This window comes from Elephantulus edwardii, unplaced genomic scaffold, assembly GCF_000299155.1.
Source record: "Elephantulus edwardii isolate Elephantulus edwardi_28Jun2011 unplaced genomic scaffold, EleEdw1.0 scaffold00057, whole genome shotgun sequence".
Classification (NCBI taxonomy): domain Eukaryota; kingdom Metazoa; phylum Chordata; class Mammalia; order Macroscelidea; family Macroscelididae; genus Elephantulus; species Elephantulus edwardii.
In genome coordinates this window covers 13,304,648-13,321,945 of record NW_006399807.1, presented here as the reverse complement: position 1 = coordinate 13,321,945, position 17,298 = coordinate 13,304,648, and the positions used below count along the sequence as shown (strand labels likewise).

At 36.3% G+C, this 17,298-nt stretch overlaps 1 protein-coding gene across 1 annotated transcript in view; it reads right to left on the bottom strand.

Annotated features, from left to right (window-relative positions):
- Positions 1 to 17,298, bottom strand: part of LOC102859554 (chromosome unknown open reading frame, human C1orf112) — a 61,397-nt gene that overhangs the window by 20,861 nt on the left and 23,238 nt on the right. Inside the window, exons 9-16 of the mRNA XM_006887458.1 lie at positions 15,330 to 15,410; positions 12,070 to 12,134; positions 10,291 to 10,439; positions 9,185 to 9,314; positions 7,286 to 7,472; positions 5,808 to 5,890; positions 5,406 to 5,457; positions 4,074 to 4,163 (exon numbers count right to left, since the gene is read on the bottom strand). Of these exons, the coding sequence (XP_006887520.1) occupies positions 4,074 to 4,163; positions 5,406 to 5,457; positions 5,808 to 5,890; positions 7,286 to 7,472; positions 9,185 to 9,314; positions 10,291 to 10,439; positions 12,070 to 12,134; positions 15,330 to 15,410 (837 nt within the window). The remainder of the gene's footprint in view (positions 1 to 4,073; positions 4,164 to 5,405; positions 5,458 to 5,807; positions 5,891 to 7,285; positions 7,473 to 9,184; positions 9,315 to 10,290; positions 10,440 to 12,069; positions 12,135 to 15,329; positions 15,411 to 17,298) is intronic.

The following is a 17,298-nucleotide window of genomic DNA, read 5'->3' as shown; positions in this document are numbered from 1 at the left end:
TAACAACAACAACCTATGGTCAACTGGTATTTGACAAGAAAATAAAACCTATCAAATGGGGAAATGAGAAACTCTTCAACAAACAGTACTGGCAAAACTGGAATGCTGCCTGCTGAAAGCAGAAGCAGGATCCACACCTCGAACCATATGCAAAAATCTACTCAAGATGGATTAAATACCTAGGGAAAACCCCCCAAACCATAAAGATCATAAGACACCAATATGGGACCAAACTTAAGAAGGCTAATACAAGAAGGCTGCCAAATACAAATATGAATGCACAACCAGGAGAGAATAACATCGATGAATGAGACTTCCTGAACAGTAAGTCCCTATGTGGCCTAGTAGATAAGAAACTGCACTGTAATCCCAAAGGCATGTGGTTTGAATCCATCAGTTACTCTGTAGGAGAAGGATGAATGGAAACTCTTATCCTGTGCGATTTACTGCCTCAGAAAACTTGCTAAAGGAAGAGCTATGAGTTGGTTCTGACTTGATGGCACAAAACAACATGTTCATAAAAAACATTTTCCATAAGGGCCAAAAGAAAATCTACTAAGAAAAAACATTTGGCAATGACCGGGTGGCTCCCTGGAAGCAAGAATTCTGAGGCTCTAACATACTTTGGACATATTGTAAGGAGGGACCGGTCCTTGGAGAGGGACATCATGCTTGGTAGGGTCGAGGGACAGCACAGGAGAGGAAGGCCCTCTGTGAGGTGTATTGATTCAGTGACTGGGGTAATTGGAATGGGAATGGGAGTGTCAGAGACAGTGAGATTGGCATAGGACAGAGCAGAGTTTAAGGCTGTTGTACATAGGGTCGCTATGAGTTGCAAGCGACTCGACAGCGCATAACAACAACAACAACATCTCAGCAAGGGTCTCATAACTTCTAATCTCAGTGATTTCCTATTAAAAAAATATAATCATTTCTTCTGGATTCTTTTACTTGGTATGCTATAGCATAATATAAAAAGCTTTATTTTAAGCAACTAAATACTACTAAAAATTATGAGAAAGCTTCATATGTCAAACTAACTAAAAGCCAATTTATTCTTATTTAAAGGGTAAGATAGAGTCAGTATCCTATAATATAATCCCTCAAAACAGGTGCATAGAATCAATTGGGAAATATATTAAAATAGCAAGAAGAGCACAACAGTTTTATAAGGGTTTGAATCCCAGCTCAGCCACTTATTACATGACTAACTGAAACCTTACTCAAACAGGTGAATTTTATCAGTCACCTTTAAGTTCCCTAAGCTACTCTTTCCTTTTCTGTAAGAGAGACAAAACATTTAACCAAAATGCTGTTGTGAAAACACAACAAATTAAAATGCCTAGCTGCTGTCAGGGACCTCTTAAAAAAAAAAAGAAAAGAAAAATCCTCAACATTGGTAACATCATGATAGATGCAGAAAAGATTGAAGTTGTCAACAATTTCATGTTATTTGGATCCACAATTTAAAAAAATTTAAAAAAAAATCCTGAAGAGCTAAGAGCTCTGGTGCCCTAGTGGCAAGAAGCTGTGCCGCAATCCTAAAGGCATGCGGTTCAAGGCCACCAGCCACTCTGCAGGAAAAGGATGGGCAATCTCCTCCCATGCAATTAACTGCCTCTGAAAACCTACCAAAGGGCCAGCTATGGGTTGGTTCCAACTCTATGGTATATAACAACAATCTATATTAGTGAATCCATTGACAATGAAGTGGTAATTAAAGGAGAAAAGTTAAAAAGACAACAACACAAACAAACTTTCAGGGGAGCTCTAGTGGCCTAGTGGCAAGAAGCTGTGCTGCAGTCCTCAAAGCACACAGTTCAAATCCACCAGATGCTCTGCTGGAAGAGGTTTAATCTCCTCCTGTGCCAGTCAGATTCAATTTGACGGTACACAATAACAAGTGCTGAAGAGCAACAATGTCAATGTGGAGAACCAGGAACACCTGATTTAGGCCATAATCTTTGCCACTACTTGCTATGCATCAGAGACATGGGCAATGACCAAGGATGACAGAAGAACAACTGATGAGTGAGTTGTGGTACTTGGGAAGAACACTGAATATACCATGAACTGCAAAGAGAACAGGTTTATCCTAGAGAGAGTGAAACCAGGCTGTTCCTTGGAGGCAAAGATTTCGAAGCTCCATTTCACATACTTTGGGCACAGGGCCAGGAAGGACTAGTCCCTGGAGAAGGACATCATACTTGGAAGGGTGAAGAGGCAGCACAGGAAAAGAAGACCCCAGATGAGATGGACTGATACAATAACTGAGGTAATGGGGGTAGGTGTGTCTGAGACAGTGAGATTGGCTCGGAATAGAGCATAATTCAGAGCTGCTTTACATAAGGTCCCTATAGGTCACATGCAACTCAATGGCAACAAGTACAAAAGTGACCCATATTATGCTGTCAAAGTGTTAGTCCCATCCTTCTTTCCTGTAAATGGAGGGACTGCTTTACAGGAAAAGGGAAAACTAGATGAGGCAGAAGAACGAACTGTCACTTAAGTGATATATACACCTCTCCTACATCTCCTTAAGCCTCACAACCGCTACATGAGGGAAGTATTATTATGCCAATTTTATGTTTGCTAATTCTCCTAAGAACTATCAGTATGAATAGGATTCAAATTTGGTTTATCTTCCATCTTAAATTACAGTCTTCTGTTCACAGAAGGAAATCAAGAAAATATTCAACTACTGGAGGAACAAATTAAAAGTAACTTTTAAAATCCACAATTTACATATCGGATAGCCTCAAATATTTAGAATTCAGAAAATGTCAAAAGAGATATCTTTGACCCAAGTTCACCACTTTATTTAAATAAACATAGCTTCTAGATCTCACTGAGAACTGATTCACTTTGAACTGTTTTATTTTAAAAATTAAAATTTCACAACCCTAGGAAGAGAGGAGTAATTTTATTCATATTTTATAAATTATTTCATCAATATTAAAAAAGAAAGTGACTTGCATAAAGTCACATGGCTAGTAAGTAAGGCTCTCTCTTCCATGTTCTCTCCTAAACCCACTTCTTCAGGAAGGATCTCCCAGTTAATAGGGCCTCCATTAAAAAAAATGTACCAGGAACCAAAGGCAAGATCTTAGCTTGGGGAGTGGAAGGGATTACAAATCCAAAAGATCTGGAGTAGACAACTCTTTTAATTTTGACAGAACCCTAACACACTTTTTGTAGGGTGGTACTAGAAGGTTCCAGGAGATAGCTCTAAGAAGAACGTCACTATGATGCTTCTGGTGCCTGGTCAACCTCTTCAAGGGCAGTTATGCAGACATAACTTAAAGCAAATTCCTCAGTCAGAAATAACTCCATGAGCCTAAGTATTTTGTGTACATAATTTCTAAGTTCTTACAAAATATTTTAACGTAGATACACATTATCTCCCACTCTGTAGGCAGAAAAAATAAAGTTCAGAAAGGATAATCTGCCAAAGGGCACAGGAAGGCAGGATTCACACTAAGTATGATAGGACCCAAAAGTCTAAATCAATTGCTCCCAAGTTCAGCTACACATTAGAATCACATAGGAACTTAACACATGAGCAACAAGGAAAAAAAAATCACTGAGCTCTGCTCCGCATGTGCCCTCCCACACGCGCTTCATTCAAAGGTTATGGTTCAGGGACCTACATTTTTTAAAAGTTCCTTCAGGAGTTCTGATGTGGCCAGAATATAGCTATACCACACCACATGGATGTTGTAATGCAACAACTTCTATCATGCTTCATGACTGAAAACTATGATTTATTGTTAGGGAAGAAATAATACTCTAGTATTTCAAAGTAAGTTAAAAGAAGGAGAGGATACAGAAACATTTCCAGTATGTTAAAAGCATAAACACCAAAATTATAGCTATCCAGGGACAGAATTACAATGATTATCTCTAGCTGAGAATAAGACCATCAAATCTAAACCCAGCCCAAAGCAATATTGTTAGCAGATAATGTCAACATTGAAAGATATAATAAACGTTAATTGCAAAATTCCTTCAAGGGAATTTTATTTCAATTTTTAGCAGTTTCCTAAAGACAGTGACAATGATGATATCCTTGCCTGGTAGGGTGGGGCCATGAAGAAGAAGAGGCGCCGAAATAGTATTGACAGGTTGGTGAGCTGATAACATTCTCCAGGGCAAGATTTTATCTGGGAAAAGATAGAAGCCAGGGAAGTGGATAAAATGAAACTAACTCATATAAAAGCACAGTGATTACTGCAAAAGTATATGACAAAATAGTAATAGTGGCACTTCCTGAGATGGGATCCTAATTAATAATACAGGCTTTAATTTTTTTTTTCTTTCAATGACTTTAGCTTATGTTCATAATGTGAAAAACCCTGACACTATATTTTAAAAGTAACAGCTGCTCATTTCTTTTTCTAATTACCATCTGATGGCAACTGAATGTGTTAATCTGCTGGCTCAAAGACAATGCATGAGACATGTTAAGATCAAAACAAAATTAGCTGAGAGGCAGAAGTTACATTTAGTGATTTAAGAAACTATTTTTGGAAAATCAATTCGTCAAAATGCAGTGAGATGTTTTACTTTAAATGAAAACTACAATATAAAAATAATTCTTTATCTGCTTGTGAGTCCAGATTTGTGTAAAACATGATAAAGATCTTAAAAAATGAATCAATAATGAACAAGACCATCAGCCATGAAGATGTAAATGTCAACTGTTCAAGCTGTTAGACAATGAATTAAGTGGTTTTTTTTAATGAAATTCTTAAATTTATGAAATAATGAGGAACTCAAGGTACCTAACAACAGCAAAAGAACTATGTTAAGAAACAAAATCCAACATGGAACCACATGATAAAATCTTTATAAAAGGCCAGTAAGTTATGACCAGGATAGATGGAACATACATCTCTACATTGTAAAAGGAAAAAATAAATAACGAAATATTAAGATATTACTAAATTATTCCATTGTTTGTACTATTTACAAAGCATTACTTCTTTTCCCACTGTATCAATCACTAACAAATTTAGTCCCTTTCAAATCATCCTGATTAAGAAATACAATATCAAGTCAGCTTGTCTATATCACATTTATACAGAGAACTCTCAGTCTTCACAATTATAATTCACTGTTTTCTTATTTCCTACTGTGAACGCAACTTTATATTTATCCTTAATAGCCTAGCCTTTCTTTTTACAGAATTACCATAACTCCAGAAGTATTGAAAATCTGAGTTTCTCCAGTTTTACACTTAAAATCTCTAGTATATCTTTCTCAACAGCATCAGCATTTATATGCAGCAAAGAAATTGTGAAAAAATTCAGCTATCATGCTATTTCTTCATAGTATTTTCTCATTCTTTAAAATTATATCCTAAAAGAAATGGCATAAAAAGAACATGTTATAAACATACTCACTAAATGAGCCAGTATGGTTACATGGTGTGCACAGAGTTTGGCAGTACCATATCTGAGAAAAGACAAGACAGTCATGTTTATCCAACTATTCAGAAAAAATCTGATGATGAACTTCCCTGAAACACTACATATTCCAACAGATGCGTATAAATTGCAGTTATTTCCATGGACAAAGAGTTTCACAAGGTATCATACTCTGGAATGCTGAAGAGTCAGCATTTTGGCAAGAACCAAAGGAAGGAAAGAATTTCTCAATTTAGTACTGTGGTGTGAAAGCAAACCATTTTGGAAAAGCATTCAAAAATTATAAAATGGAATTTTATCTATACATTTCAAATGTAAAATAATTGACTCTGTAAGTATCTATAAGCCCCCAAAATAAAAACTGTGGATATGTTGTACCGGGCAAGGAAGCACCATGCATCCATAGCTAACAAAGAGGTGATCATTTTAGCACTCAGCACAGCATTCAATAGTGCAGCATCCTAAGGAAAAACAGAAAAGTTTCCTTACTGAAAATCTTTTTTATTTGTATAGTTTGGTTTTTTGTGTTCTGTTTTTGTTTTTCTTGTTGTAAAACTTTCTTATTTCTATACCTACTTCTACAATAAATTAGCATTAGTACAAACTTTGGAGCCAATTCCTTACTGACTCTCCACTAGTTTTCCAAGGCTGTAAGTTCCAAGAGAGGAGAGTGACCACCTGTCTTCTGAAGAGCAGTTGCTGGACTTGAATCACCAGAGAGGCATGGCCTTTGGGGTACTAGCACAATGCTCTATTGACCAAGCCAATCCTATCATTAATGTTACTCCTCCTCCTAATACTAGTGAAGGGATTCCCTATCATTAATATAGAACTCACTGATATCCACTAGGCCAATAGTTGTTGTTCTGTACGATCTAGTCAGAACTGACCCCCTGCTGACTCTTCAGTAGGTTTTCAGAAGCAGTAAATCTCATGGGAGAAAGCTGCCCCATCCTTTACCCACTGAGCAGCTGATACATTCAAGCTACCTCAATTTGAGTAAGGACAACTCCTTGTCACTAGAGCTCTCTCAAAATTACATTAGAAATTATTATCAGAATCCAATAACAGAACTTGATTAGGGAGACTATACTTATTAGTATCTCACAGAATCTATGTTGCTGCCATCCTCTCTCAATGTTTATTCAGCAATTTCATAATTTCTAGATATTTATTATTCATTGGTATTCTATCTTTAATAATTTGATATTTACCTAAATTTTAACATTTTTTCTCCCTAGAAATTCTTCTACCCCTCCTGCTTTGCTAATCCAATATTATAAAACAAACAAAACATATCTACATCATGCCTAAAGCCTAGAAATAATCTGGTATTATATACTATCATTTATTTCTCATTTCTTTATGAAACTGAGTAAGGTAAAATCTAACACATTTTTCTCTCTTCTTAGTGCGTTCATAACTCAACACTGAAAATGTTTTTGCCAAATATTTCAATACCAGTATCTGATTGAGCGGTTTGGTGGACTAGAGGCAAGGAGTTGCACTGCCAACCCTAAGGCCTAAGGTTCAAATACACTAGCTGCTCCATCGGAGAAAAATATATAATCTCCTCCTGTGTAATGTCTAGCCTGAAAACCCACTGGGATTAGCTATGAGTTAGTTCTGTCTTGAAAACAGTAAGTTAGTGACTAGTATCTATCTGAGTAATATAAATATCTTGAATGACCATTTCATAAGATATAAGTGAATTAAAAAGATCATGTAAGGAGAATGACATTCAAAATGAATAAATGTATCTTAACTTTATCCACACTTTGTTTCTAAATCACAGTCTCTATGAACAGAAAGTAAGTGTATAAGCCCTCAGTTTTCCCCAGCAAGCAGTAACTTACCAATTCAGGAAAGACTGATGGGTGTGAAGAAGCAATAAAGGTACACAGATGAACACAAATGTACTGATACAAGGTGACAGCAACCTGGGCTTGCCCTTTATTGTTTACTCCCTGTAAACGAACAGGGAGGGAGAGTTCAGCAGAACACTGCTCAAAACTGCAGAAAAGGGCTTTGAGTAGAGATATCCTGCAGGGAAAATGGAGAACATTGTACTTACATTAATATTTAATAATCTATCTGCAGACATGACAATAATAATTTGACAACTGGAGGCTATTTTTAGCAAAGCTCATGTTTTCAGAGCTAAATACACACACACAAGCACTCACACACATGTATAATTAACAGCTTCCACTAATAGTAAATAGTGACACATAAAAAATAGATATATTAATTGACAGAGGAATCCCTTAAAAGTGTAGAACTTTCCTGGAAATTTTTTTTTTAATCATTTACCAATTATATACCAGGTCAAAGTGTTCAGTTATACATAAAGTTCTGTAAAAACCTGAAATTTAAATGGTTAAATTAAAAACCTCTATCAACAATTAAAAAGCATTATAGCTTAGACATAAAGGGAACACTGTAAAATTGAAATGGCCAAAGAAAGCCTCAAAAAAGATTTAAACAACAAATGATAGGCAAGATATAAATAGGTAAAGAAGACAGAAAGCCTAAATGAGAGGCCAAGTATGAACCACTTGTGTGACAGAGAAAAATGTCTGCAAAATGTAAGTGAAGAGATGAGGAGCAATTGAAGGCGGCAACAGATGGAAATGGACTTTCCGTACTCAACGTCTGGGGACAATATGTGTATGAATAACATTCAAATAACAAAGCTGCTATATAAAAACTTTACCAAAAACACACAAAAAAAGGTTAAAAAAACTAAAGGAAGAAACAAAAGGACTGAATGTACAGCTGAGGAGTTCTGACATTCTTCTTCAGTTACTGAGCAGGAAAACAGAAGCTCAGAGCCAGACACTGGAGACACTAAATTTGGTGCCGCTTTCTAATGTCTAAAGAAATGGGTGAAAAGCCTTAAAAGCCGAGCATAGTTATAATTCATGCAGTGAACGAATAATGCCACAAAGATGATGTTTGCATGACAGATGAATAAAAATGAAATTACCAGGAAACACAGCATTCTGCTTATGAGATTTAATGTTATTTATTATTATATCTTTATATTATGAGTCAATGTTTATAATGCAAATCATGAGGCAAAGACTTCAAAAAGACTAAACAAAACTTAAATATTTTTAGCACTGTGTATGTATCTTAATTAATTAAAATACTTACGAGTTTTATATTAACTTAAACTCACATATATAATAAATACGATCACATAAATCATATATATCTAAGTATGTGTGCATACATAATACAAAGATACATGGAGAGTTCTGGTGATGTAGCCTGTAGGGAGGCTGTCCTATTACTTAGAAGGCAGTACATCTCTGGTGGTTCAAATCCACCAACGGCTCCACAGGAGAAAGATGGTCAGTAATTTCCTTTCTTGTGATTTGAGTTACAGCCTCTCAAAATCTGCTGTAGGGTCAGCTTTGGGTTGTTTCTGACTTGATGGTAATGAGTTGCTTGTATGTACAAACATATGCTATTAGGTGCTGTAGAGTTGAGTATGACCCATTGTGACCCTATGAACAATATATATGAACCCTGTCCTGTCCTGTGCCATCCTCACCCTTTCTGACACACTCAAGTCCACTGCAGCAGTCACTGTGCCAGTTTACACAGACACACACACACACACACACACATGCACAGATATGAAGTTTACACAGTAAGTTAGGATACCAGATATAACAACAAATTTCAAGACCATTATGAACATTTTGAATGCTATAATATAACTAGATATAAAGAACTGATTATACCTGGCTTTATCTTCTGAGACTCGGCTTTCTGCACACCACAGCATCTGCACATCCTCAGGCTTAGAAGGTAGCTTATCCAGGATGACAACCAGAAGTAGACATTGCGGGAACTGTAGTTCACAAGGCAGGTCTTAGGGGTATTAAAAAAATACTGAGTTACAGCAAACAGGCAAAAACATTACACAGCGTTAAGTGTTTATTTTTAAAACTGACTTTCCTAGACACTGAATTTGACTTTGCTATTGGTTGGGTGGAGATATATGAATAGAGTGTGTTTGCCTATCCAAGGGGAATCTCGCTAATAAATTAAGCAGATTCAGCAGCAAAATAGGAGAATCTGACAACCAGAAAAGCAAAAGCAAGAGAATGAAATGCATCCTTTAGGGCCAGGGCCTCTAGGACCATATGGCAACAACCGCAGCAGCTACAGCAGTGACCTGAGTGGGACAGAGCCGACTTTGGGACCACTATCTCACTAAACCAGAGCTAAGTTTGTAGGACGGGGGCAGGGTTAGACATAAATGGTAGGACTGAAAGTTCTGTAATATTCACGTAAAGGCATGAGTTTGAGATGCTCGTAAGCAACATGTCAGTGGCTGTCCTGACTGAGTGAATGACTATATTCTGCTACTAATCTGAATTACAGCCTTTGACTTCCCTAATATGATTTTGTGTGGTCGGTGAGCTATAGCAGGAGATTTTTGAGCTGAATAAAATAGTTAAGACTGGTGTCAGGATGAATAAAAAGAGGTGCGGGAGTGTGGGGAACACATCTGATCTCATGGGAATTTGTTTTGTGTTATTTACAGGGGAAGTTCCCCTTTGTGGGATTGGTAATGGTCAGACATGGCTGCCTCTAACTGGCCCTTGCTCCTTTTACACATTCCCTAAATGTGTTCAGCAGAAATTTGATTGTGGTATGCAAAGGAAATTGAGACAATTTTTTAAAAGAAAATGAAATAAGGTGGAATTATTAAAATAATTAAAAATAAAATTTTTACATATTTAATTTTAAAAAAGAAATAATTACAGAGGAAAATAATCCTGCCTCTAATATGTCACATAGTTAATAGGTGATTTAACACTAAAACTGTTTTGAAGCTTACCAAGTTCCCTGTCCAAAATGACTTGCACAAAAGGCTGGAACGTGAGAAGCTGACTGATGAGTGGATCTAGTGTCACCAGGAAAGTTCCTGCGATCTCCTCCTGCTGTGCTTTAGAAATCATGGTCGCATACAGACTCGGAGGAAACTTGCTTGAAAGAGAAGAGACAAAATATGTGCTAGTTACCGTCTCATTTTAATTATAGATGCTACAAGTAATGGTCTTCTACCAGTAAAAATAAAGTGAAAAAAATCAGCAACATACCTTCTACAAAACAAACTTCAAAGTGCTAAATTTATACCAGCATAGTTAATCACCCTTCTGAACTAAAGCAGCCATATCACACCAGACCAAACTCACTGCCATCAAGTCAATTCCAACTTGCAGCAACCCTACAGAACAAAGGAGAGCTTCCCCACAGGGTTGCCAAGGCTGCAAATCTTTCTAGAAGCAGAAAGACACTTCTTTATTACAAGGAGCAGCTGGTGGGTTTGAACTGGTGACTTCCAGGTTAGATCAGTGCTTTAAATACCGTGCCAACAGAGATTGCTAACATGGCTATAATTAACAAAATTAACATAATATACAGACATCTCTAGAATTATTTTGTTGCATTTAATATTACATCTTGGCAATGTCCTTAAAAATACTGTAAAATAATGAATCTTAAATAAATTTTTTAAAAAGTGGAATATTTATGAACAATTCAAAGATAATTTTTTTATTAAAACTTATCTTAAAATAGTTGTTGTTATATACTATTGCCTCTAAAGTGACTCTCAGCTGACTCTCTAGAGGGTTTTCAGAGGCAACAAATTGCTCAGGAAGAGACTGCACATCTTTGTCCCTCAGTAGCTGGTGGATTCGAACCATGTACCCTTGGGCTGGCAGCACAACTCTTTACTACTAAATCATCAGAACTCCCTAACAAATGGGGTGAATTCTGAATTTACTATAAATTAATGTTTTTCTGATGCATGATCTTTGTAAATAAATTATATATTAACACTGAAGATGGATCCAAATATTTTTTTCATGAAAGTGACTAAACATCAAGCAAAATCTATGTAGAATATTCTATAATATTTATTTTATATTCCAGTCTTTTTATTTTAATTGTGATAAACTTGAAAGCACAAGAAACTCTGTATGCAGACACACACACACAAACACACATGCACATACATGGTAATGCTGATCGAATGCATTTAGAACTAGATGTGGGGGGTGTGAAAAAAAATAAAAACTATTGGCAAAGTTTTTGTTCTGATAGTTTAAAAACTAAAGTTGCCATTTAATAGGATGAGAAAGATTACAAGAGAAGCAAACTTGGTGGAGAGTGGGGATGGTATGGAATGGGAATCAAGAGTTCAGTTTGAGACAATATAAATTAAGATTGCCAATAAGAAATTTAAATGTGGCATTCATAGGAGAGATGTTAACTGTAAAGCCCTCAGACTAACTCCTGACAAAGAAGAGGTTTAAAGACTAAGCTCTAGGGCATATCCAACTTTACAGAGCCTAAGAATGCATTTACTAATAATACAAAGAAAGCCAGTGAGCACAGAAACCAAGGTGAAATCCCTAAACAACAGAGGAAGTGTTCAATAGTAAGGGTGGAATGCTACTACTCAGATGAACCTATAGAACTGACTACATGATAGAGCAATGATGATCACCAATGATCTCACCAAGAGTGGTTTTGGTGACATTGAACTGGTGAAACTTTGCATGGTACAAATGGCATGGGTGCACTTTGTTAATCCTATGACCAGTCTTACCTGTGTATCTGAAGATAGAGCTGGTGCAATGTACAGCAAGAATCAGAGAGGAATGGAAGAAATTCCTAAAATAAAACAATTCTATTAACTTTTTGTACACAACAAACCTTACTAATACACATCTTCTCGCAAAACACATGTAAAACAAAGCAGAATCCTAAATGTTTCATATTCTTTTTCTACATGAGAGGGGGGAAAACCCCAAAAAATGAGGCTAAACACTTAAAATTCTTTAATGATGTAGTAGTAGCTAACATTTACTGATAATGTACCATATATAAAACATGTACCAATTGGCTTTACACATGTTATTATTTTAGACTTCTCAAACATCTAAATGATGAATTACCATACTCAATTCAAGACTGGAAAGCTGAGACTGAGATTCATTGTTGTTATGTGAGCCATCAGATAGCAGGTAATTTAACCAAGTCACACTGCTAAAATCCAGTTAAGATCTAGGATAACACACAAGTATGACTGTTACTGGATTACTCAGAAAAGAAATAAATTTTAGTGCAGTATAAGATACAGAATAAGTGGATAATTTTAAAATGGTTTAGCACAGAATTCATCAAAATGGACCTAATTAGGGGTCGTGTTGTCATCTACACACCAAGAAAATGTGTAACTAGTCATCAGGTGCCCTTGATGCTGCACGTGGCAGTGATGACATCTACCAGGGGAATACACACCCTCCACACTGCAGGCACCCAGTGGAAGAGCTCTGACTACTCTACAGCTCCCAGGAGTCGTTTTGGTCAGCACTCCAAATAGGGTAACAACATGCTCTCATTTGGTGTGCTTGCCGTCAGATTATGACTAATAAACAGTCCCTAAAAGTTCTGATTTTTTCATCAAAAAAAAGGAAAGATGAGGACAAATGCAAAATTCAACATGGAGATATTGTTTTTATGTGTCATTGACTCAGGGCCAATTCACAGCTGACCCTCCAACAGGTTTTAGAGACTGTAAATCCCAAGTTGTCCCATCTTGCTTCCAAGAAGCAGTGGGTGTTATGACTTTGGCCTGGTGATTTGGGTGTTTTTTTTTTCCTTTTAAAAAAATCATTATCTATTTACAGGTATATATCACTCAACATCCACTTCATGTGACTACATCTACTCCTGAGAGTCAGGCCCCCAGTTGTCTGAATGCCATGATGCCTTTAAGTCAGGGTCCTATTTATGCCTTCATGCCACACGGAGTCTGAAAGCCAACTAGTCGGTTGAGATGGAGGCCAGGTCTAAATCCCAACCTCAATTCCCAGCGACATCGCAGGTCTAGTCCTTGTGTTTTGCTCAGTGTGGTCCTGCAGGGCTCTGATGGAAAGGTAAGTGCCCAGTGAAGCAGAAGGCAATGTACAATACAGGACCAGTTAAACACTGTAATTAGTTGATTACTTTAATTAATGGTAATTAGGCTATTAAGCAAAACATCTATGAAAACCCAGGATGATTTGTAAACCTTCACTCAAATAAAAAACAACTAAAATAGAAGTTATGTGCCGAGATGCTTCAGGCACCCTTGCAACACTGTTCCCTACTGGGGCAAGTCCTCAGAGACAAGCTGGTCTTCCCTGCAGCTAGCTTAGCGGAGAAGGTTGTAACCACCTGAGGGGTTTGCAGAGGGAGTTTCCTGGGCTTCCTGCCTGGCGGGACCCGGCCCAGCACTCAACTAAGGAACCCCAACAGGAACTGCCTAACACAGGCTGTGTACTGTACTACTCTATGGACACAGGTGTTTCCACAACATCTTACTTTACAGAACATATGAGGCTGTTAAGTGATGGATGCATAGTTTTACTACTAATGTTCTCCTCAGTGGTTAATCTCTCTCTTTTGCAAGGATTTTCTGCTCTTCAAATAATCTGTGTGACAAATTTTCTATTCATATATTTTGAACTATCAGTGGTATTCTGATGACCCCCCAAATGCAAACCTCAACAACATAATTTAGAGATAGAGCAGAAATTTTCTGAACATATTGTTAAAAGTTGAATTATCTTCTTAAAATGGATTCTTGTTTACCAAAATACTTTTTTCAGAGAGCAGAATAAAAATTATGATAGAACCTGAAGTAATAAAACATATGTTCACTATTTATATGCTAATAATACTAATTCAATTGGGAAAAGGTCACAAAATATATTCTTTTTTAAACAAATATTTTTTTATTTCTAACAGGGGAAAGTGTGAATGCAGTCCCCAAACACCACAATTATGCAGCTGAGTTTCCACATTTGGGGAAATTGCAATGGTCAGCACATCCGGGGTGCAATGGATAAACTTTGCCTTGGGAAAACCACCTTCATGATCATGGTATCTCCCCTGCCAGATAAGTATAGGAAGTATACTCTTGATAAAATGTCAACTCTGGGCCAATTTCCATTCCACATAAAAGTGGAAATTGCCTTACCCAGCTTGTTGAAGAATGTAATTGGTATTTGTATTGGGACTTCATTAAACTTGTAGATTGCCTTTGTTAGAGCTGTCATTTTCACAATTCTGAGTCCTATCCATGAGCAAGGTATATTCTTTCATTTCTGTTGATATCTTTTCATTTCTTGTAGTGATGTTTTGTAATTTTTCTTATATAGGTCTTTTGTGCCTTTAGTTGGATGACTCAACGTCACATAACAACAATAGCATACATACTATGACAGGTTTGGAAGCAGGAGTGGCATCCACTTCCTAAACAACATGCCTCTGCGGAAACTATGAACTTTAATAAATGTTGACAGTTGTAGAGGGGCTTCAGGCCTTTTGTTCATAGGGTTGCTATGAGTTGTGCTTGACTTGAAGGCAATCAACAAAAACATTCACACAAATGGAATATGCAACAATGAAAAACAATGAACTTGTAAAGCATTACACAACATGAGTCTGGAAAACATTACACTGAGTGAAATAACTCAGTCACAAAGGGACAAATACTGCATAAAACTGTTGTTATAAAATAGGACTGACATAAGGGGTTGAGGGCAGAATAGGAAAATAGTGCATAAATAATGAACACTGCTTTGGAACAGATAAACAGAAGAAATGTCTGAAAGGAATGTAAGATTAGGAGAAAAATATATATATATATATAAAACAACAATCTGGAACAAGAGGTGCATTGCAAAGTGGACTAAGGGAGAGGATAGGGAGGAAAATGTGCAACAATGAATGATTAAAAAACAACTATGAAAAAGAAAATAAAAACATGGTAATATAATTCATGTAAGGTCACATTCACAAGTAAAACACACACCTTACCTTAGTGTAATGCAAAAGGGAGTTGGCAAAGAAACGACATAATTTGAGTGTTTTCTGAAATAATCGGTAGTCACTGTTATCCTATTTTAAAAAAAGAAATAAGACTGCATAATGAGGAAAGAATAGGAAATTAGCTAAACTTACAAATTTTTCAAGACTTTATGAAATAGTGTAAATTTTTCTAAAAATATCTTATTATTCTATGCATTTTTGTTGGAAGCAACACAAATAAGCAAATCAAAAGCAGGTATTTAATAAAATTTATATGAAGTTCCTAGATCACAAAAATGTTTGATGTGTCTAACCCAAAGTTACTAACAATGTTAGTTGCTAATCCAAAGTTTAATGGTTCGAGTTCAACCAGATGTGCCTTAAAGAAAGGCCTAGGACCTTACTTCCAAAAGCCCCAGTCACTGAAACCCCACAGAACAGTCTACCTACCGCATGTGGTGGCAACTGAGTCTAAATAAATTTGACAGCAACTAATTTTTTTATAGAAAACTTCGCATTAAGAAATCTTAACCCCAAAGAGGTACTGTGTTTCTTTGTTGATTTTAAAGTGCTAGGAGGAATTAAATGAATTTCTGAAAATACTGAGAACTATTTGATTAGCAAAGATTAAAACCACAGAAATATTCCTCAGTAAGAAGAAAATGAGGAAATAAGACTTCACCATTGGTTAGAGCATAAATAATACACTATTACTGTTAAAAACTTGACTCAGCAGCAAACTAACTTTTGGAAATGAATTCCATAGATAGCAGAGGTGTGCAATGCGTACACTTACTATGTTGTAAAAGTTAGAAAGGAACTGTTTATTTGTTGGAGAATGGCTACATAAAGACAAGGTACATTTCACCAAGTTAAAACATTCATGTTAACTATTTGCACCACCTAGGGAGTCAACCCAAATAATAGTTTATGTTTATAGTCTAATATAAATCTCTATAAGTAAAAATAGGAATAGGAACAGAAATTTACACCTCAGGATCTTACAAATAAATATCCTCATCTTTATGGTAAAACGAAATTGTTGGTATCTAAAAGCTATGTTTAAAAGCCTATTACACCCATCAACAAATGAATGGATAGAGAAGCTGTGGTATATTCACACAATAGAATACTACGCTGCATTGAAGAACAAGGAACTCATGCAATATTATTCAAAATGGGTGACCCTGGAGAACATTATGCTGAGTGAAGTGTCTCGGTCACAAAAGGACAAATACTGCATGGTGCTACTGTTGTAGAATGGGACTGACATCAGGGTTGGGGTAAGATTGAGAAAAACTGGATAAAGTATGTATACTTCATTGAAACAGATGGGGGAGAGAATAATTTAAAAGCGATATATGATAGGGTATTATGGTTATCACAAGAGTCCAGATTAAGGTTGCATAGTAGACTGTACTTGGGTCTGTGGGAGGGGTGTGGGGGGACTGTATACCAAAGAAGGAATTTTCTTTTACTTTTCAAAGAGAGGAGTGAACTGGGAGGGGATGGGGTAGGCAGGGAGAAAAGTGCAACAATGTATGAATGGAAATCCAAAAATCTCCGTAAATGTTCATTAAAATATTTTTTTTTAAGTCTATTACAATGTTCTCTTTTTGCAACAAATTTCTCAAAACTTATTTGAGAATTTCTTATAAAATTTAGAATCTCATAGACACATCCTTACCATCCATAAAGCTGCATGGGAGAATACAAACTTACAGTATGATTTCTAAACCAATACCAACAGTGAACAGCAGAGGGTGTTGCAGATTAGACTATAGAGTTAAAAATAGCAACGGTCTATCCCGAAAATTCTCTCAGGCAAGGGATAGTAAACAATGCTGGATACATTTTAGTCAGTCCCCAAATGGCACAAATCAGAGAAATCATGACAATAGGGGCAGTTTGAATTTCCATTTTAAATTTTTGGGGTTTTGTACAAAAACAGCTTAACATAAACTGATTTTTTTTTTTT